This window comes from Alosa pseudoharengus, unplaced genomic scaffold (assembly GCF_046254945.1).
Source record: "Alosa pseudoharengus isolate Yale_2024_CS ecotype anadromous, Long Island Sound unplaced genomic scaffold, YU_APseudo_1.1 YU_APseudo_1.1_scf_1, whole genome shotgun sequence".
Taxonomy (NCBI): domain Eukaryota; kingdom Metazoa; phylum Chordata; class Actinopteri; order Clupeiformes; family Clupeidae; genus Alosa; species Alosa pseudoharengus.
This window is the reverse complement of record NW_027468564.1, coordinates 4,324,894-4,348,291: the sequence shown is the minus strand read 5'-3', so window position 1 is coordinate 4,348,291 and position 23,398 is coordinate 4,324,894. Positions and strand designations below refer to the sequence as shown.

General features: G+C 43.5%; 1 protein-coding gene across 1 annotated transcript; it reads right to left on the bottom strand.

Annotated features, from left to right (window-relative positions):
- Nucleotides 1–6,071: 6,071 nt before the first annotated feature.
- LOC143136117 (uncharacterized) lies at nt 6,072–16,571 on the bottom strand. The gene is made up of 3 exons (XM_076296623.1): nt 16,428–16,571; nt 15,893–16,229; nt 6,072–7,413 (listed from the first exon to the last, which is right to left on the bottom strand). The coding sequence occupies exons 2-3, from the start codon at nt 16,182–16,184 to the stop codon at nt 6,551–6,553; spliced, it is 1,155 nt and encodes a 384-aa protein (XP_076152738.1). The 5' UTR covers nt 16,185–16,229; nt 16,428–16,571; the 3' UTR covers nt 6,072–6,550.
- Between the last annotated feature and the right edge of the window lie 6,827 nt (nt 16,572–23,398).

Genomic DNA, 23,398 nt, shown 5'->3' with positions numbered 1-23,398 from the left:
ATGCCATGTAAAATGTAGCTCAAATTAAATAATACTAATAAAAAAGACTGGCATTCCCAGAAGTATTAGCAGGGAGTCCCAAAAGTATATTTTATTTAAAATGTGTGTCTTTGCATACACCGCTCAAGTTGTGAACAAGCAATATCCTACAAATAATTTAAAGTTCTCAAACTATGAAAGTTTTATGAAGTGCTGGCAAAAACATCTGAAATGACCACCATTCTAACTTTCACTCACCTGATGAGAACTTTGTGAATTTGTATGAGCATTTGAAGAGTGAATAAAAATAGAAATAATTCCAAGTTATTCCAAGACTATTAAAGTCCAAGAAATATGACTAGAATAGAAGTTAGTTAGTTATTAACAATTAATTGATAAACTTTTAGAATACTTTGAGCACTGATGCAGTCAGCATAGGCCTCTTACATTGTTTGCAGGTAGGTTCATTCCGTTTTCGATGGCAAACGCGAAACAGCGCCAAAACAACCACCAGTGGACAAAAAGAGTATTACATGTGTATTGTTATGACTCGCCATAGAGAATGAATGGGGGAAATTACGGAGGTTATAGTTTGACGATGTCGTACTCCGGTGCGGGCCAGATGCTATACACAGACATGTTTTGGGCGTAGTTTGGTGACCACTGGGCTTAAGTATGAAAAAATGTCTGACCTGGCTGGCGCAAATTTCACCAAGCTTCTCATCTCATGGTAATGTTACATGTAGGGTTCATGTCAATTCATGCTGACTAACATTTACAAACATGTTAAATGATATATATTTTGAGTTATAAGTCACACCTGACTATATGTCGCAGGAACAGCCAAACTATGAAAAAAGTGTGACTTATAATCCGGTAAATACGGTATTAGTAATACAGTGGAAATTACTAGTGTGAATATTTTACATTACATTACATTTAGCAGACACTTCTTGACCAAGGTGACTATATTACAAGGGATCACATTGTCCCCGGAGCAACTTTGGGGTAAGTGCCCTGCTCAAGGGCACAACGGTGGAAGCCGGGAATTGAACCGACAACTTTCAGGCTACTGCACGCTAGCCCAGCCACTTAACCTCTACACTACCACCGCCCCAATATTTGGTTAGCATGTTGATTTACGGTGTGTGCCCCTACATTTTCTGGTTGCGCCCCTAAAATTCTCAGTTGGGGGCCACTGTGTTCCTCGCGAAAAAAGTGAGTCTGGAGCCCTGGCTCACCCATACAGAAAAATCAAGGGGGAAAATATATTCATATGCAGCTGCATCCAACTTATATTTGAATATATGGCTACAATACATTTTATAAATATATAGTACAAGAATGTATGCAAGTATATGTGAAACCCAAAATACATATCTTGCATGAAAGTCCATGCTGAATATATTTAATTATATGCAGAAAATATAAGAGAGTGGCCAATATTGAATATTTAATCAATATTGACCATTGACCAATCATATTTAATATTTAATCAATATATTAAAAAAACATGGAAATATATTTATTTAACATAGTATATTTATTTAACATAAATGTGCTACTACTGGGACTTTTTCACTGGGATTTTACTGCATGTAGTAGTAAGAATAAATGTATGTGTAGGATGAATAGTATGAAGAGCAGAACATGGCTATGAATATGTGTAATTTCAATATGTACATTTGTAAATAAATATAACACTGTTGGATCTAGTGGGAGGGGGATTGTTTTGCTGATTTTGTGTTGATTGGCTGCTGTTCAGGCTGCACAATTATCCCAATCGCTGATTAAAAAATAACTCCAAGGAGGGGGAAAATTTTTTCACTGTACTTTTTCATTTGTTTAAATCTGTATTTGACCCAGATACAACACAACAGAAGATCCATGGACAGAATGATGAACTCAACCTGCAACTCCCTCATTCTAATTCTAATTCTCTGTCTCTATGGTAACTCTTACAGGTGCATCAGAATATCCACACGGAACACAACAGAAGATCCATGGACAGAATTATGAACTGAACCTGCAACTTGAAGGAAGGCTGAGTTTCCCCGTCCTGACGGAACTCGAGAAACACCAGCAAACACACTCTGTTGATGTGAATGAAAAGCAAAAGTCTCATCAGTGTTCAGTGTGAGAAGTCCTATACGGCAGCAACATCTCTTCGGCTGCACATGCGTACACACACGGGCCTCACAAATGTGATAGGCCTCACAAATGTGACCAGTGTGGGAATGTTTTTGTATAATTAAACATCTCAAAATCCATGTTAATACACACTGGAGAGAGGCCACACACATGTTACCAGTGTGGGAAATGTTTTTGTATAATTAAACATCTCAAAATCCATATGTTAATACACACTGGAGAGAGGCCTCACAAATGTGACCAGTGTGGGAAAGGTTTTTCACAAATTCATCATCTTAAAGGCCACATGTTTACCCATTCTGGAAAGAAGCCTTATAAATGTGACCAGTGTGGAAAAGCTTTTACACAAAATCGACTTTTGAAAGCCCATATGAGAACTATATGAGTAATGTGAGTTTACAATGTGGAAAATCGTGTCCATACCCTTCACATCTGAAAGCCCACATGCTAACACATACCGGAGAGAAGCCTCATGAATGTGATCAGTGTGGAAAAGCTTTTTCGCAAAAGGCAAATCTTAAAACCCATATGTTAACTCACACTACAGAGAAGCCTCATAAATGTGTTCAGTGTGGAAAAAGTTTTTCACAAACATTAAAACTTAAATCCCATATGCTTATTCATACTGCATAAACACTTAAATCCCACATGCTAATACCTACTGCATAAACACTTAAATCCCACATGCTAAAACCTACTGCTTAAAAACTTATATCCCATGTGATGTTTACAGCAGTTTGAAACCTGTTGACCCCCCCCCACCCCTATTTGTATAATGTCTCACTATTTCTGTTACTATTTGTATGATGTCTGTCACTGTTTTTTGTTATGATCATTCTTTACTTCACTGTAGAATGAAATTGTTTCACAATAAACGTAATTGAAATGACAAAGTTGTCCCCATGCACCAATATTTTAGTGAACCCAGAAAGATGTTCTTTCACTTGTTAGTTTATTGAACATTCTTTTTTAATGACAAGGACAACATGCTGAATTAAATCCACATATCCTTGCACTATATCCACTAACCTGAAACTGAAGCTAATTATGTTCACATTCTTCTTAAAGTGACAGGCACTCAATAAGACACACACCACAAATGTTTCATAAATCATAAAATACTATAAATTATTAACAACATATATAAAGATTCCAAAATGTGAAATAAAAACTTGACATACATCACCACTTTCTGTGTGTGCGGAGGGTCAATCAAAGTGAATTAAGGATCCCCACTGATGATCACACAATATTCAATATTACTGATGGCGTCAAGGTGGTGGGTACCCCAAATAAAATACATTTTTAATAATCTCAAAAGTATCAAAATCAAGTTTCTACACTTGGTATCAGTATCGAAAAAAAATATTTTGGTACCACGACAACAGGAGTTGGGGGTGTGTCTCCACTAAGGCTGAGACCAAACCTACCTCATTGGTGTAGCGCTGAGGTTATTTGGGGGTGTGTCCCCATTAAGGCTGAGACCAAACCTACCTCCTTGGTGTAGAGCTGAGGCTGAGACCAAACCTACCTCCTTGGTGTAGCGCTGAGGCTGAGACCAAACCTACCTCCTTGGTGTCTAGCGCTGAGGTTATTTGGGGGTGTGTCCCCACTAAGGCTGAGACCAAACCTACCTCATTGGTGTAGCGCTGAGGTTATTTGGGGGTGTGTCCCCACTAAGGCTGACACCAAACCTACCTCCTTGGTGTAGAGCTGAGGCTGAGACCAAACCTACCTCCTTGGTGTAGCGCTGAGGCTGAGACCAAACCTACCTCCTTGGCGTAGCGCTGAGGCTGAGACCAAACCTACCTCCTTGGCGTAGCGCTGAGGCTGAGACCAAACCTACCTCCTTGGTGTAGAGCAGGGCTATTCAATTAGTTTGTAATGGGGGCCAGTTCATGAAAAGCATCACAACTGAGGGGCCGGAGAAATGCGGCTTGAAATATGAGTAATCACATTAACAGCTGTATACAATGAATTACAACAGCAGCAATATGGGTGTTCAAATGTTGTATTTTGTACATGCATAACAACATCATTGGCTGGTTGATGGTGGCTAATATGGAATGAAATCTGTGATAACAGATAACACAAATGGAATCTGTGCTTTGCACAGTAACTGCTAGGTCCAAGATTTCCAGTGAGTACAAACAGGATTCAAACACTGTTCAGGTGAATTAAATGTGTAATCAGTCGCATATGTAGCTCTTCTGACTTATTCATGGGTTTCATCAGGTCCCTTTCCACAGGTGTATCAAAGCACCATGCAGCCTGCATTGATAATCAAGGTGCTTGATTTTATACACCTGTGGAAAGGGACCTGATGAAACCCATGAATAGGCCTACTTGTTACATTTGACGTTCCCACCATTTTTGAGATGACCGTGACCCCTAGATTTTTTTTAGCAGTGGGGGCAGGCCAGTCATAATAGCCTAATAATAATAACACGGGGGTCCGGGGGTGTTCCCCGGGATTTTTTTTATTTTCAGGTTGCTAATCACACTATTTTAACATGTTTTGAGAGATGACAGATAGAAGCCATTTTCTGCCGGGAGTTTCCCAAAAAGCACCTCAACGACTCTCAGACCATGAGAAGTAAAATCATCTGGTCTGATGAAACGAAGACTGAACTGTTTGGCCTCAATTCCCAACGGTATGTATGAAAGAAACCAGGCACTGAGCTGCACTGATGTTTGTCCTTCTTAAAGCTTCTCCCATCCTCTCAAATGAACTCTGGATCTCATTCATAGTGACCATTGGGTCCTTGGTTACCTGTCTGACCAAGGCCCTTCGTCCCAGATTACTCAGTTTGGCTGAGCGGCCAGATCTAGGAAGGCTGGTTGTTCCAAACTTTTCCATTTGAGAATGATTGAGGCTCCTGTGCTCTTGGGCACTTTCAATGCTGCAGAAATGTTCTTGTACCCTTCCCCAGATCCTTCAGTGTCTTCACACAACCCTGTCTCGCAGGTCTACAGACAATTATCTCAACCCTCGTGTCTTGGTTTTCACTCTGACATACAGCACCAACTGTGAGACCTTATATAGACATGTGTGCCTCCTAATAATGTCCAGTGAATTCATTTAGGCACAGGTGGACTCCAATCAAGTTGCAGAAGCATCTCAAGGACAAATGATAGAAGTAGGATGCACCAGAGCTCAATTGTAAGCGTAATAGACCTCTGAAGTTCGCCTACAAAAAAGAACCAAAACGGCCATCTTTGCCCATATAAGGAGTTCCGGTTGTTAATTGAAGCTAACTCCCTATGGCAAGTTGCATTGCAAGTTAGCTCTGGGGTAGCAAAAGTCTAAGTGTGCCGCCTTCACATACCGAAGATCACAGTATCCACTCGAAGGCAGAGGACAAAAGTGTGTTCAGGAAAACGTCTGCATTTCAGACTTTTTCATACCCACGAGAGTTTAACAGGTGCGATAATTCAAAATCCCCATGTTATTTCCCCATAGGAAAAATCGCCAGATACCGGATGTCAAAGATGGCAGCTTTTTTGTAGGCGAACTTCAGAGGTCTATTACAAAGCGTCTGAATACTTCAGTGGAATATGGAATATTTCAGTCTTTTATTTTTTTTTAATAAATTTACAAAACACACTGTTTTTGTGGAGTGCTGGAGTATTGTATAGATTAATGAGAAAAAAAATTGAGTCCATTTTAAGATGAATTTTGAAATATAACAAAATGTGGAAAACTTGAAAGGGTCTGAAAACGTTCCGGTTGCACTGTATGATGTAGATGTAGATAGATTTCAAATATACACCGGAGATGTTGAATTCCTAGTGCAAGGAGCTACTGGACTTCACACAGCAGCCAATGAACAAGCAGGTCTATTTACAGTCAAAGGGGGGGTCCAAGTACGTGGTTTAGTGACAAACCTGGGTAAGATAACTCAGAGTAAGTGGTAAACCTCCTACAACAAGAGCCCTATGGCATTGTTTTGTTAGGAGAATGAAGCCATGCAGCTCCATTAGGATGTTTACCACTAATAGAAGAACATCAGAACAGCCTTCAAGAGCATTTCACTGGGGTTATCAAGAAGGCACCTTCCTTCATAGGGGCTTCATTGAATTAGGCCCATGACACCTCTGGATATATTTATTCAAAAAAATAATTCACAAATGAGGATAAACCAGAAAACATATGTTTTAATTAAATAAAACAAATAGAAACAGAGACTTAAAAACGAGTACATTTCCTACACATTTACATGGATATAAACATAAAATAATAAACATATATACATACAACATACAACAATATAAACATAAATAATCAAACCCTCTTCCCTATTGTACATTTATTTAACATGGGAAACAAAAACTAAATTTACATTTCTTACAACTCATCCAGGGTTACATGAAAATGGATGTTAGTAAATAATCTTACTGGCCATATTTATGAGGCTTCTTAGCAGTGTGTACACGCATGACTTTCAAGAATTGACATTTTTGAAAAAGCTTTTCCACACTGGGCACATTTATGAGGCTTCCCTTGAGAGTGTATCAACATATGGGATCTAAGGTATGAAATCATATAAAATCCTTTCCCACACTGGGCACATTTATGAGGTATCTCTCCAGGGTGTGTCATCATCCTATGGGATACCAGAGCTGGCCTAAGTGAAAAACCTTGACCACACTGACCGCATTTATAAGGCTTCTCCCCAGTGTGTGAACGCATATGGGTTTTGAGATTTGAGATTTCTGAAAACCCTTTCCCACATTTGACACATTTATGAGGTTTAGTGTGACTAAGCATATGGTGATTCAGGTCCCAACTTTTAATAAAAGTTTTTCTACAGTGGATACATTTTAGAGGCTTTTCTTCAGTTTGTATATGAAATTCAAGTTGTGAGATTCGTGAAAACCCTTTCCCGCATAGAATACATTTATGAGGCTTCTCTCCAACGTGTTCAAGCATGTGTTGCTTCAGTACTGTGGCTCTTGTAAATGCTTTTTCACAATGAGCACATTTATGTGGCTTTCTGTTCTGTGACAAATCATTTTCATTCACCCTAACAGAGTGTGTTTTCTGGTCTTTCTTGAGTTCTGTCAGAGCTGTGAAACTCCTCTTGCGGGCTTTGCTGCATGACAACTTCTTTTCATTCATGCTTACAGAGTGTGTTTGCTGGTGTTTCTCAAGTTTAGTGAGGGTCGTGAAACTCTTCCTGCAGACTGAGCAGTGGTGCAGCGTTCCTTCGAGTTGCAGGTTGAGTTCATCATTTTGTCCACGGATCTTCTGTTGAATTGCATACGAGTGGTCTGATACACCTGGAAGAGTTAGAGACTTAGAATGACACAGATATTTTGGAAGAGTTACCATATCCACTTAATTTTCAAGATGTGATCAAATAACATCACATATTTTGATTACTTTAACTGCTATAGGGCAATTCCATGGAAAATTGACTTTTTGTCACATCGCCAGTGAAATGCCTTGGCATTTGTGTGATGAGAATGATAATTCATTTTTTGTGCATTTTTTCTCATGTACATTCTTCAGCCAAAAATAGCAATTGCTCAAATTTCATGTAATCATTTACATCATACCATACCATCACATTTTATTGGCGTTATGGAAGTTACACAAAATTTACTTTTCCATGGAATTGCCCTATAGTAATAAAGAAGACAAAGTACAATTGTTAGTATTTATTAATAAAGAAGACAAAGTATAATTGTTAGTATTTATTAATAAATAAGACAAAGTATAATTGTTAGTATTTATGTATTTGTTGAGCATTGCAACAGATAAGGGGCCTGGCTGGTTTAAACAAACTGACCATGGAAGAGGATGTTTCTAATGTATTACTGCAGGGCTCCAGACTAACTTTTTGCACTGGTTGCACTGGTGCGGCTAACTTTTTTTTCTTAGGTGCACCAGCACAAAAGTTAGGTGCACCCAAACTTTCAACCACATCGCATTTAACACCGCAGCAGGTTCACTTTTTTTCCTTAATTACTGTCCTATATAGGTTGTCTTATGACTTATGATTTACAATTCTACAAGAAAAGTAACTTAATGAAGTGTTGGTGCTTTAAGTGCTTCTCTGAGCTGAATTAAATAAAAATAACAGTGAGTAAATTAACAGTGCACATCTTTTAAGGGCTTCAAACTGCACATCTCATGGCTCAATGTCTTACATACTATCCTTCATGATCTTTAGGCCTTGGCTAAACCAGCTCGCCATGCTAGCATCTTCCATAGAAATGTATTTGAGCACAATTTAAAGAGATGTTCCAAGTAGCCTGGGGGATTTTTATGTGATTTTGCAATGATGATTGCAATAATCATTTGACAGCCCCACAATGCAATTTACTTTTTAATTTTAGTATTTTAAAATTTTCAATAAGAACATAAATGCTTAATGCAGTAACGAAATGGTAGGCCTATTATTATAGGCTATTGCAATGACTTGCCATGCTCGATCTAAATGTGTCCATTCAATTCACCGTACACAATGACCACAGTTATACATGCAGGGAATATGTGGGGAGAGGGGACATTTATCTCTGCATATGTGACCACACTGTAATGCAACTACATCCACTCTGTTTATCTGACGGGTCTCTGACCTCTCTCTCTGCAGCACACGCATTTTCAAATGTACACACAGGCACTGGGCCACGGCCAATCAGAGGGGAGGTCCCGCCCTTCACTATCTGTGATTTGTTTAAACCACGATATTGGCCAAATATGTGTCTGTTATTGAACCCAAGGTAGAGTTTCAATGCGGACACTTTTTCCTCTCTCGAATAGCTGGTCGCACCGGTGCGACCTCCGATTTTTTTTAGTCGCACTTTTGAAAAATTAGGTCGCATATGCGACCAAATTGGTCGCACTCTGGAGCCCTGTACTGTTTTCAGTCTTTTAAGATAGATAAATAAAACAACCCCAGGTCATCTATTCTAACTGTTGTTCTTCAACCTTCAGGGGCCGTATTCACAAAGCATCCAAATTTTCTCCATCGTAGTCACGCCAGACTAATCTGCCAGTAAAATAAAATGGAGCTTGCGAGATCAGGATGGTCTCACAAGGCTAATTCACAAAGTCTCTCACACCTACTCTTAGTAAGAAAAAAAAAAACTCCTAAACTAAGAGTGAGTCTTTGTTGCTATGGATGACATCATTACTCATGCACAAGCTTGACTGAAGTGAACACATTGATTGGCTGATGATTATAACGCAGGAATTAGAGATGCGCGGTTCACGGTTACAGCCGCGGATTCCGCGGTTAAACCGCGGATCGAGCGGATGCTGTGAGGAAATATATTTTAATTAAATTCGGGCGGGTGGCGGTTGAACCAATCAAATGAAAAAAATATAGCCTATACATTGTTAAATTGTGTTACCTACATCCGAAAAAAACGAGCACACTTTGAAATAGTCAAATTTTCATCAGGCAGTTTGGCCTAGTTGCTTCTATGCATGCTGCTTTGTTTATCTATCAGAGACGGTGTCGCGGAATTGGTGTATTCTGATGTTTCACTGAGCAACCCCTCACGCACGCACGCACGCACACGCACGCACGCACGCACACACACACACACACACACTAAAGGTAACAAAGTTTAAATTAAGTAGCCTATCGTAGCCTACCAGCATGTTTTCCTCTCCAGTGTGCAATAAGAAAGTAGAATAGGCTACAGTGCAAGTTGACCGAGGATTCATCTCCCATGTCGCGTCTCGTTGCAGAGCCTTGGTAGGCCACTAAGCAAATCTGCAACCTATGAGCCCAGCTGCCAGTATTGGAGGAGGCCTAAACATCTCGTAGAAGGGTTATTTTGTTTCGATATTATATATAAAACACATAGTCATTGTAGCCTACCATTCAGGGAATAGGCATGTAAAAGGGAGACAGATTATGGAGTGATATGACTCAGAACTGACATCGGGCAATGGCAGTGTGAGATGTTCAGAACGTAAGAGCTAAAACTTCTACAAGCTCAGTAACATCTACAGCGGAAAAAAGAAGGTAAGAAAAATAGTCGGAAAACTATTGATGTGTAAGGCAAGCAAGCAAGTTTGGCGGTTGTTACTAAAAATGTGAACATGCACGTTGCACTGCTGTGCGGTGGACTTTCGGAATGAATAGAGTCGGCGTTTCTTTAATATCGAAAAAGACGCGCTCTCTTCCCATGCAGTCAAAATGAATGGGAGTCTTCTTCAGAACAGGCTTGTCATAGTGTCACCCTGACATGACAGTGCGTAAAGTAGCCTATAATGTGAATGACTTGTTATTTTATTAAGGATTTCTTTCTTTTTGCAAAAAATAAAGTAAAATAGGCATTAATTAGTAGGCTAAATAGCAGCATGTTGAAATGATGTGCCAAATTGTGTTTTTTATTACAATGATAAAATTGTAGGCTACAGGCCGATGTGCGTTTTATTTGGAGACTTTTGCGAGACAGAGACTGAGTTTGCTGCTGATATTCTGGGGATAGGCTACAACATAGCCAATGTGGGACTTTAGCCTTTTAATATATTTGCTGCATTGGATCAGTCTTTCTAGAACAGGCAAGAGCTTTCTAGCCTCACGTCAGCAGCACCGCATCACCCATATACATTAAAACAACCAGCGGATGGCGGGCGGGTGGTGCGGTTTTGAAAAATGGTCAAAAAACGTTGGTGCGGATGGATGATAAGTTTTGCTATGCGGTTACAGTTGAAATAATAGCCCATCCACGCATCTCTAGCAGGAATGATTAAAAAAACCTCCCAAACGATGATGAGTGACAGGTGACAGGTCTGAGAATGCGTGCACTACACAAGAATCGGCTGAGACAAAACAAATAGCCTAGTAGCTATGCAACATAAGGATGCAGTATCTTTGCAGCATTTTCTAAATGAATCTGTATGAACACACCTAGGCCTACGTTTGCAAAGAGGAGAAACCATTTAATTTGATTCACAATTAGTTGGTTGGCAATGGGCAATTGCATTGCAACCAACAAAGTTGCTAACAGAGCATGATGCCTGTGGTTTAAGCTACACTGTCAACTCCATGTGGAGAAGAAATATATTCTAATGCAAGCCATTTCCCTATTTAAAAACAAACTACTAATGACATACTTAATACAAAATAAATTGTCCCTTGGGGTGAAAGTAGCCACAAGAAAAAAGGCAAGTATGACACCCATATATCAGAAGACTTTGAAAAGATTTTTGAAAGTCTACAGTAGGCCATCACACCCTCCCACATCTAAAGACAAAGTCACAGATTTTAAAGTCAGATTACACAGACTACTGCAATTAGATTCCTTTAAATTATTTCTCATCATGCACCAGACATCAACAGCAACACAATGAAGATTGTAAACGACCCACACTACCATAGGGATTCAAATTTCCATGCTTCTGCAGCATTGCTACATTAGTGACACCCCCAACCTGCAGTCTCATGTCGGCATCAAATTAAATCATGTAGCATGAGCAGGTGAAGTGTTTAGATCCAAAGAAGTATTTTCGGCAGGTCATCGAGTTATTGTGTCACATGAAATATTAATAATTTCTAAGAACGTTAATAAGATGTAATCATCTAGGCTAGCTAGGCCACACCCCTTCCTGTTTGGTGCTGGAGAGAGTTCATCAATGTTTTTTTTATAAATTGCCCACACTACTATTTGCATGAGCCAAGACTAAAAGACTTGCGATAACAGGCTATCAAACACATTTGTGACTCGCATATCTATCTTGATCTATTTTATTCTTTTATTGTATTAATTACTATTATTATTACTGTTAATCTTTTATTTTTGTTTCTTTTAAGCACATTGAATGACATTTTGTATAATAATGTGCTATATAAATAAACTTGAAAATTTGATGTAATGCAAAGACTTTCAGACTCCAGGCTTGGAATTTCACCATTTTAGGGGCAAGGGCATATTTGGTGGGGGGCACAAAGGCCACATGTCAGGGCACCAAGGCCAAAGTTAACTATACAGTAGTAGGCTATAAAAATGATCAAAGTTGTATTTAGCCTATTCAGTAGACCTGCATCACTGTATGAAACATTACAAAATCATGACATATTACATAGAACTGTAAATCATCTGATCATCTAATATTTACAGACATCTAGACTGTATTTGTAACATTTATTTTGTATTTGGGCTGTTATGAAATCATGTAGAAAAATGTAAACACATCGTGAAACTTAAAGCCCAAATTTGGAGACATGCATGTCGAAATTTGCTGCAAATTCAAAACTGGATTACTCTGGAACGACTAACTGTACAGGGGACTGCTGTACACCTTTGTGTTCGGTAAGGCCTGCTGTTTATTTTGATATGGTTTGTCATGTGTTGAACAAAGGGTTCGTGAAGTATTCCGCTGAAATGAATGGGTAGGGAGATAGGCGCAGAACCTAGAATTTATGATTCAATTTAATCATATTTTGACAGGCCATAGGCTAATAAAATACGCTATTAGTTGGATGCAAAGCAGAATATTGAAAGAAGGGGGCACCAAGGCCACAGTGGCCTGTAAACCTCTGATTTTTAAAGGGGCATCACGGCCAACCCAAGGGGCAACGACGGCCATGGCGGTGGAATTCAGGATTGAGGATCACTCCAATAACAACTCGGACCCCGGACGCATGTGGCAAGGCATCCAGGCCATCACAGATTACAAAATTACTGACTCCACCCCCCCGGTCACCACACCTCCTTGCCTAATAAGCTGAACCACTTGGCCGCTTTGATAGGGACAACAAGGAGGTGGCCATCAAGGCTGTGGTTTCTGCAGATCACCAGCTCCACACACTCTCCACCACCGATGTGTGTGCGGTAGTGATGGGCAAATGAAGCTTTGGTGAACCACTGAACCACAGGAGTGTAAACCTAGCGACACTAGTTGAAAAGCAAAAAGATGGCCGCCACACATACATTTTTCAACATAAAAGTCCTTAGCAAACCAATATTTTTGGTTACGTATACTGGTTTGGGAAAGGACTTTTATGTTGAAAAATCTACATGTGGCAGCCATATTGGATTTTTTCATTAGTGTTGCTAGCTTCACACTGCTGTGGTTTAGTGGTTCATCAAAGCTTCATTTGCCCATCACTAGTGTGATGCACTGAGCAGCTAATGCTTTGAGAGGCTGGTCCTGGCCCATCTCAAGACCTGCTTACCACCCTCACTGGACCCCTTCCAATTCGCCTACCGTCAGAACAGAAGCACAGAGGGTACCATCTCTACGGCACTTCACTCTGCCCTGTCCCACCTTGACAATAGCAACACCAGTGTTTCCCCTACAATGTATTCCGCAGTCCTGGAATTCAAACGCCGCTGCAAAAATGTTGTAGCCTGGGTTTTCCCATGCTGCCTTACGCGCGTGATTTTATTCACGCTGCAAGGCAGCCTGGATTCCATGGAGCAAATTTTCGCCTCAGTTATGGGACAAATCACAGAACGGAGGGAGGGCAGCAAGACGATGACGACACAATGAAGCTATGTACAGACGCATTTGATAGACATTCGTAGCGCCCAATAAACGGCTCTGGGCATTAGTAAACCATGTTTCAAATACTAGAAAATGAGTGCCTAGTTCCCAGACCCCATCTCAATGAGATGAGGTCTGACGTTAGCCAGGCTAAAAATGTTGCCTAATTATATATTAAAAAAAAAAACACGCAAGTGAACTTCGGGAACAGCTGCCCTTCGTTCCTCTCCAGGTTTGATGTCAACAAATAATAGTAGGCTAACGTTGAAGGCGCAGTAAGGGATTCCTCAGGAGATTACGTTTGTGTTTATGTTTATATTAGAAGACGCAATTTTGTGCAAAAAACGTAGCATGACATTATGTTTACCAAGGAACCAAATTAAACACGCCAGCGAGGTAGCTCAAACCAGTAGCCTATTCCCAGATAAATTCCATGCATTGTTTTGGTTTGCTTTCAAGCCCTGTGTTGCTAACATACCTAGGCTGTAAAAACTAAGGTCTAGCCTATTGGTGAGTTTAATTGAATTTGAGTAGGCTAATAGGATATGCAACCATTTACATCTGGAGATAGTTTGTAATTCCTGTAGAGTTCACCAAAATCATAGAAATGATCATTACAAGACACTTATCTCCTATGATCCAAGATAGATTTTCGTTGAGTTATTAGGCTTTTGAACATTTATTTTACCAAATGACATGGAAAACATAATTCATTTCATCCACATATGCACCATGCACAACAACGCTTCTAAGTTAGCTTAAAACCGTGAGAATCAAACAAGCCTCACGGGCCGTCACGGCCTTAAAGTGACAGGCACTCAATTCTACCTGCACAGCACCAATACAGTGTAATGATATGAAAGAGAAGTCTATATAGTTTATACAGTGCTGTGCAAAAGTTAAGACACCCATGCTAAAATTGACTAAAAGGAGGAATAAAATCTTTTGGAAATTGATCTTAATGCCTTAATTTAAAAAAATGAGGAGAAATCAAACCTTTAAGGACATCAATTTTCTTTGTGAATGTATCATGCATTTCTAAAATCTCCAAAAGATTTTTTATTCCTCTTTTTAGTCAACTTTAGCATGGGTGTCTTAACTTATGCACAGCACTTTACATTCTAAATAGTTATAGTTTAGCCCACAGGGGATTTTTTGTATGTAAAATAATAATTTTCTGTTGTGTGTGTTGTGCCATTTCATTTTTGTTTCATTTCAATTTCTAACAATAATGTAAGTAATAATTACTAATAATGTAAATGAAAAAGGTGAAAGAAAATCATGAATAATCCTGATCAAGTACTGCAATAATCATGCTTTGTAAATGCTTGTGTTGATGTTTATGTCATATTTATAACATAAACATCAACACGGGGGGGGGGGGGGGGGGGCTTTCTACATGAACAGCACTGCTGCTCCTCTTCCTTAGGAGACTAAAGAAGGTCCACCTGTCTCCTCAGATCCTGGTGAACCTCGACCGCTGCACCTTCGAGAGCCTCCTCACCAACTGTGTCACAGTATGATATGGCAACTGCTCTGCCTCCAACCGGGAAGCACTGCAGAGGGTGGCGAAAACTGCCCAACGCACTGGTTCCTCACTCCCTTACATCAAGGCTAGCAAGGGCAAACAATGCTTGCTTAAAGTGTGCAGCATCATCAAAGACTGTTCTTACCCCAACCACGGACTGTTCACCCCACTGTCCTCAGAGAGATGTTACAAGTCTCTCCGCACCCGAACCGTGGTTTTTGCAATAGGCCTATTGTTGACAGACATACCGCACTGCAGTAGCCTATGGCAGTTAATGGAAGCTCTTGGAGCGCATTCATAAAAACAATATATTTATGGAATAAAAATAGACAGGTACCTCTGATTAGTACAGCTGACTATTGTTTAACTGTGATGTTGTGATAGCAACAGCCAGCGATGGGCAATTATAGCCTGTCACTGTTCTAAAAAGCATGCCACTATTAAAAAACAAAAACAAAGTACAAGGACCACCACCCCCTCCCAGCTGCTTTGGAGCCAAAATGCCACGCCAAATTGTAATATTTATTTTGGACTAATACTTTAGACATGAAATACTTTAGACATGAAAATATTATTGCACTGCACTGTATAACTGCAGTTATGTTTGTAAGGGAATAACCAGGATTCGGCTGTGAATTAGCCTACTGTACAGTGAGTTGTCCACTACAAGCTTTTTTTCCCCAATAACCACATCAGCGCAAAGAGAAAAAATCTGTAGATATTATGGCAAATTGAAGGTGTGTGTGTGTTTTCTAGGGTGAATTGACATGACTTACTTTCCGGCAGATAATTGTGCTCTTTGTCCTCTTCTTCGATTTCCACTTCGATCTCCGTCATTGTCCATGTTTCAGTAGGATAAGTAACGTTGGACCCTGCGAAGTCTGTCTCAGTTTTACAGTCAAGCTCTGCAAAGGGCTTTTCGTCTTCACCTTGACATGCAATCTTAAGATCATATTCCTCCTCTTTTATACCTTCTTCTTTCACCACCACCACCACGTTAGGCAGGTCAACCTGCTGCGTTTTAACGTTAACATTACTGCCAGAACTAAACTGAAGTCCGTGGTCCATGTTCCCAACAACGCACCGATGATCCCATCCAATGTTCTCTATAGCCTATAAATCAAACACAAAAACAACAAAATGCATTTCAAGATCGTTTCTCTTCTTTGAAGAAAACAGAAAGCAGTTGAACGATTATTTGGCTATACACATGGCTTATCCATCACTTAACTAGGGCTATGTTCGACTGTAGCCTACAAGCTGTAAGTTAACGTCATAGGATCAAGAAATGTGTCTAAACACGTAACCTACCTCAAGTAGGCTCAAGTAACCCAATTAAGCTCTGCATACAGACGTTAGTTAACCTGCTGTTTAGGTCGCACAAAACGTGAAAAAGTGTTTATCCTCGCAAACGTTTCTATTCTTGAACCAACGTTGCTCAAACTCCCGTGGAGAACACCGTCGTAGAGATAAGTTTCTTGGTGAATGGAATTCCTCGTGGTTAGCAAAACATACTCTTGGGCTATGCATTACTGCCACCGCTTGCAATGGAGTTTCACTGCAGGATTATAGGCTAGCCTACGTGTACGGACAACTTTATTTGTACAAGATCCTTAGATCAAACATGTGCATCAATTCACTACTCCCACACCAACTCTTACTGTCTATGCTCCCACATTACACCACAACATATAGTTTATGCTTCAAAACATGTTGCTTAAATCTGTCACATGGTGTGCCTGCAAAAGAAAACCCATCAGTTTTATATACACAGTATTGTAACGATTTGATAGCGACTCACACAGTTGTCCAATCAAAAGGTTTATTCGCAGAAGCGGGAATCAGCCAAACACATAGACCAAGACACCACTACATAAGAAACACAAGGGAAGTCAATAAAACAAGCACGATACACAAGCAGGGTAGTCACATACAATACACCGGGTAAAACACATGAGGTACAACGTAAAGAAAGACTACACAAGCTAACACATACATGACAAGGAAAACACAAATACACTAACTAAAACCGACATTACACAAACCAGCATTCACACACATTGCATTCTGGGAGGCTAGCACTCAGTCCAAAAGACACCGACGTTACACAGCCCCCTCGCGAGCTATTGCCGTCCTCGGCAATATCTCCTCACTTAGCCATTGCCATAACGTCGGTGTGGGCATTCACTCGCTCAGTCCATCAGTCTGTGGTACCGCCAACAACACGTGGGGTGCACACGCCGCAGGAGCTCACTCAACGGGGAGCCACGCTGCTAGCAATCCAGTGCGGGCGTGCTAGCAGCCACGTGGCCGTCCCCGCTCGTCACCAGCTCCCTCTCAGCAGCCGCCCTCAGGCTGCACTTTCCGCGGCGTGTCACCGCGGCACTCCTCCTCTCCAGACGGGGCCCTAGGTGGCCTTACTACCGTAGACTGTGGCACCAAGCACCGGAACTCACGGGTCAACTGTCGCTGCACCTCCGTCGCTCCACTCCACAGTTGCACCGACCAGGATAGTCAGGCACCAGCTCCGCTGCAGCCGGACCACGCTGAGCTTTCAGGCCGTCAGCTACCGGTTTCGGCGTCCCTCCTCGCGCTGCCTCCTCGCAGAGCTGTCCTCCTTTGCTCCCGGCCCGCTCCACTCCGTCATGGTCTCGACGAAGGCTTGACCCCCCTCTTCTGCCTTGTGCTATCTCCCAACACAGCGAACCTTTCTTTTTTTTTTTTTCTCTGGCGCCGGCCAACAGGCCAACTAGAACGGGCGCCCACACAGCACGGTGCCTCTCACACGCACCCAAACGTTTTAAAGTTCAGAGTTCAGAGAGCTTTTCCGTCGAAGCTGCCCCACCTTCGTGAGTTCGCTGCCCCCAGTGTCTCTGCCAACCGTCCGTCGTCCAGGAACCCCTCTGCTCTGCTCACGCGTCGCGGCCACCGCCAGCTCCAGCCTTGAACCGCCCGGCGCGGAGTCACTGCCCAGGCCAGCGTCGTCTTTTCCGCGAACACTTCTTCAGGCCCCTCTTCCGGTAAGACAGCACCTCTCCTCCGTCGGCAGTAGCGATAGAAGGCCCCGAGCTTTTTAGCAGCCCTTACAAGGGCCCTCTCCGGATCCTCTTGCGTGGGCCTCCGCCCAGTGGTGAGGTCTCCCGCTCCCAGCTTCTCTCGCTGAGCGGAGGCCATGTTCGAAAGTCGCTTCTGACACCAATGTAACGATTTGATAGCGACTCACACAGTTGTCCAATCAAAAGGTTTATTCGCAGAAGCGGGAATCAGCCAAACACATAGACCAAGACACCATTACATAGGAAACACAAGGGAAGTCAAGAAAACAAGCACGATACACAAGCAGGGTAGTCACACACAATACACCGGGTAAAACACATGAGGTACAACGTAAAGAAAGACTACACAAGCTAACACATACATGACAAGGAAAACGCAATTACACTAACTAAAACCGACATTACACAAACCAGCATTCACACACATTGCATTCTGGGAGGCTAGCACTCAGTCCAAAAGACACAGACGTTACAGTATATTTCATTAAGCAAAAATATACATAGCCAGGGAAAGTTAAGCATTTTGATGAAAACAATTAACATCCTTATTTATCTTACTTACATTGAGTTGACTGTGTGGCTTAATACACAGATGTGGTGGAGCACTGTTTCATTATGGTTTGCTAGTAGCATAACCCTTTGCTTAAAATAGTGGAGAGCTGGGAACAGAGACTTGAATCTAATTTGACATAATTACAGAAAACTTAATCAAGATTAAAAGGCATTATTCTGTGTATCTAGATAAGAACAACATTCCATTTGTTCACTTGCTTTAATGGAAAATAGCAGCGAAATGACAATAATCAAATATGTCACGAGCAGCTGAAAGTACCAGTATGTTTACATTGCAAAGTGTTATCAACTTCCTGTTTTGCTATGTGCAACAGCATAAAGGACCGTAGTGCAATATTCCCTATCTCCCCCTGAGCCTTGAACACATTAAAAGAAAGGCTGAAAGAAAGACATAGTCAAACGAGAGGCTGTATGCACTATAAACACATAACCAAGGTGTACAACATCAACACAACGCCCACAGGACCCACAGTAATGTCAACCCATAGAATAGTCCCTGTGCCAGGCAGGCACACTGGCCATCCTGTGTCAGCTGACGTAATGTCCTCGCGGTACCGGTGCTGGTCACAAATTGCACCCCGATCCTCGACTCGGGGAAGCCGCCCACCGCCATCTCCTTTAACGTAACCATGCCGACGTCGCCCGCAGCGCACCATCTCCTCTAACGTAACCATGCCGACGTCGCCCGCAGTGCACCATCTCCTCTAACGTAACCATGCCGACGTCGCCCGCAGCGCACCATCTCCTCTAACGTACGCATGCCGATGTCGCCCGCAGCGCACCATCTCCTCTAACGTACGCATGCCGACGTCGCCCGCAGCGCACCATCTCCTCTAACGTACGCATGCCGACGTCGCCCGCAGCGCACCATCTCCTCTAACGTACGCATGGCGACGTCGCCCGCAGCGCACCATCTCCTCTAACGTAACCATGCCGACGTCGCCCGCAGCGCACCATCTCCTCTAACGTACGCATGCCGACGTCGCTGCTGGTGGCCTCCCTTACGCGGTCCCATGTCACCGACCGTAATGATTCAAGGCCCGCAGCCCACCATGTCAGGTCGCCCTCCTCAATGTCGTCGTCCTCCGGCGTAGGAGAGACAGGATGTTGGCACACTGGCCAGGTGCAGGCCTGTCGCCGGGGACACGCTGGGCTCCGACGGCGGTGCACGAAGGACGTCCCGGCTCAACGTACACCTGACCTGGCACTGCTGGTGTAATAGAAGTCGTCAGCGTCCCGCGCAGGGGAGAGCCCACCAACGGCAGTACTGGCGGCGGAGCGGAGCGGGCTCTGTCTCTGTCTCCAACAGGGGCGTTACGGGGCCGCTCATGGGGTCAGGCAGCCGTGACGCCACAACAGGCGCAACAGGCTCGGCCCGCGCGTAGGAGAGACAGGATATCAGCGTGTATGAGAGGTGGGCCACCGTGGCGGCACCGTGGAGAGCCATGAGCGATGGGCGTGAAGTGGCGACCGGCCTGCGTGACATGGCATCCGCTGCCCTGTTCCTCATCCGATAACGCAGGGTCTTCTCTTTGAGGCTCCTGAGGCAGGGGTTGGGTGTGTCGTCAAGTGCTCTGTCGCCAAGGAGTTTCAACAGCGGCTTGTGGTCGACAGCCACGATTAGGTCCCCGATAACACAGGGTCTTCTCTTTGAGGTTCCTGAGGCAGGGGTTGGGTGTGTCGTCAAGTGCTCTGTCGCCAAGGAGTTTCAACAGCGGCTTGTGGTCGACAGCCACGATTAGGTCCCCGATAACACAGGGTCTTCTCTTTGAGGTTCCTGAGGCAGGGGTTGGGTGTGTCGTCAAGTGCTCTGTCGCCAAGGAGTTTCAACAGCGGCTTGTGGTCGACAGCCACGATTAGGTCCCCGATAACGCAGGGTCTTCTCTTTGAGGTTCCTGACGCAGGGGTTGGGTGTGTCGTCAAGTGCTCTGTCGCCAAGGAGTTTCAACAGCGGCTTGTGGTCAACAGCTACGATTAGGTCCCCGATAACGCAGGTTCTTCTCTTTGAGGCTCCTGAGGCAGGGGTTGGGTGTGTCCTCAAGTGCTCTGTCGCCAAGGAGTTTCAACAGCGGCTTGTGGTCGACTGCCACGATTAGGTCTCCGCAGCCCAACATGAAGTAGCGCCCCCATGTGGTGTGATGAAGGTCGTCTTGGGGGCAGCTGTGGCCTACTGGTTAGCGCTTTGGACTTGTAACCGGAGGGTTGCCGGTTCGAACCCCGACCAGTAGGCATGGCTGAAGTGCCCTTGAGCAAGGCACCTAACCCCTCACTTCTCCCCGAGCGCCGGGATTAGTCTGTGCTTCACCTCACTGTGTGTTCACTGTGTGTTGAGTGTGTTTCACTAATTCACGGATTGGGATAAATGCAGAGACCAAATTTCGGGTGAAATCAGGGTCAGAGTGAAACGGGGATTGCGTGTGGTGGGTCTCGCGGAACGCATGCTTGTTCAGAGCCTGGAAGTCAACAGTGCGTTGTGGCTTGCCATTCTTCTTCGCACAGATCGCCATGTGGTGGCACCACGTCTCCGGCGGGCCAACACGCCAAGATGAACGTCCTGGTCGAGGCCCGCTTTCACTTCATCTTGCCAGCAGGGTTCTAAATTAACACCCGCCAAATGTGGGTTAAAATTATAAATAAAAACTTACTAGCCAGTTTGGTCAGTGATGCATGAGGCATTACATGCATGATACATAAGGCTCTATTCTCGGTCATTTATCCCCCTGGCAGCACTTCCTACATTTCCCATGAACACTGTGCCGTAATGCTACGTGATGACGTTTCATACGCCCATTGGCTGCGCGCAGTTTGCAGTGAAACCAGCGCGAGAGACCCTGGAAATGAACGGAGCGTCTACTAGTAAACACAAGGGAGAAGAAGAACGAATGGAGCCAGAGCAAGGAGCATAGACAAAGAGGAGGGAGTTAGCTAGTAAAGTAAAATAAAAAGTAGGGCTGTCAAAATTAACGCATTAATCGCAGCGATTAATTTTGAAATACATAACACATTATAAAAGGGACCAACATTTAGCCAATAAATAGTAGCTTTACTGCAAACTGTTTTTCACTCTTATTAGAGAAAGTTTACAACGTCAACATGAACCAACAGCATGTTACATAAAGATGATAGTTTGCGCATGAGAGGGAGAGAAAATGAGTGGCAGGTTCCAGCTGGCTTGTCATTGTTGATGATAAATGATATCTCCTTTTTATTATAAGAAACTTATAAAATGAAATCATGAAGGTGATCTGGTGTGTCTCTAATCTCCAAGCATCGTCACTGTTGCCAGCGAACCTGACGACCACAGCCCCAAGAATCCATATTCCCCCCTTGTTTGCGGCATTCATGGTCATGGATACAGGAATGAGGTCCTCTGTACTCAGGCCCATCTGTTCAGCGACCTTGACACCGATCAGGCAGCTCTGGCATCCCGTGTCAGCCATGGCAGGCAGGGTTACTGTGCGGGTGCGTTTCCGAAGGTCAAGACTCAGGGCCCTGTAATCTTCGCATTCGATGGTGAGAGTGAGATTGATGTATGGATGTGGGTTGGACGGGCGCTTCATCCACTTATCTCACATGTCCTCGTACAGGTGGTGAGCGAGTGGAAGCGTGCGTAGTTTGGTCACGGTGTGCGTGCATAGCTCAACGAAGGCGGCCGCCTGCTCATTGTACACCCCGTCTGTCTCCGCAGACAGGAGCCTGGATGACCGGCCACCCATGCAGACCTTGTCGAGGTGGTTCTGACGGTTACACTTCCGGCACGTCTTGCCATAACCGGGGCACTTGGCGCACCTGGTGCACCACTGAGGTGTTTCGCCGTGGCCCGCCTCGCCGCAGTAGATGCAGGTCCCTTCGGGCTTTTGGTTTCTCCGGCCTGGCGCCCCCCTCTAGTGCGGACGTCCTGCTGCTTCCCCCGCCGATATGAACTGCTGATTGCGTCTGAGGGTCAAGTAGGTGTGATGCTGAGCGCTTTCCAGACTCCTTGGCTTCGATGTATTCTATCATGTCCCTCGACGGTAGAGTTGAGTCATACCTCTCCCGTGTCGGTACGTGCACTCAAACGCTCTGGTGCGCGGCACGACTGTGTTAGCATGTTGCTATGCTAGCGGGCTCAGACGTAGCCAGACGTAGAAGTAATCAAAAACATCCACGTTTTCCCGACTTAAATACAGTTGCACGAGTAGTTGATAAAAATGTCGACGGTCGCACAACATGAAACGTGGCGATTTTCCAAGCGAATAAACGTTGTAAACGTTGTTATAAAGTTGTTAAGCTGTATTTCTTGATCCGCTATGCCATGGCCAATCACATCGCGCAGTATTTCTCCCGTGAAGTCATTGACCTGATCGCACCCCGTCTTAGTGCACTTCATGTCATATTTACATGTCCCTTCAAGCGGGCATGGAATGATTGGATGGGCTCCCCATCCCCCTGTCGCATAGTAGACAGAGCCACCTGAGCTACCATGGTATTCTCTGCAAGGAATGCGAGTGCTTTCATGGCGGCAATGACATCTTTTTCTGTCCACTAGGCTCTTGTCCGCCGCACGGGTGAGGTCTTTCCTCAGATCCTCCTTACAGCATTGTAGTAGCTGTGTGACAACATCACGTCTAATAAGTTTAGTGCCTGTTTTGTACTCACCCCAGCGGGTTTCGG

Excerpts from the sequence above, each read along its gene's own strand:
- LOC143136117 (XM_076296623.1), bottom strand. The coding sequence starts at position 16,184 with ATGGACCACGGACTTCAGTTTAGTTCTGGCAGTAATGTTAACGTTAAA. Across the intron at positions 7,414-15,892 it reads GCACAATTATCTGCCGGAAA|GTGTATCAGACCACTCGTAT; the intron begins GTAAGTCATGTC and ends TAACTCTTCCAG.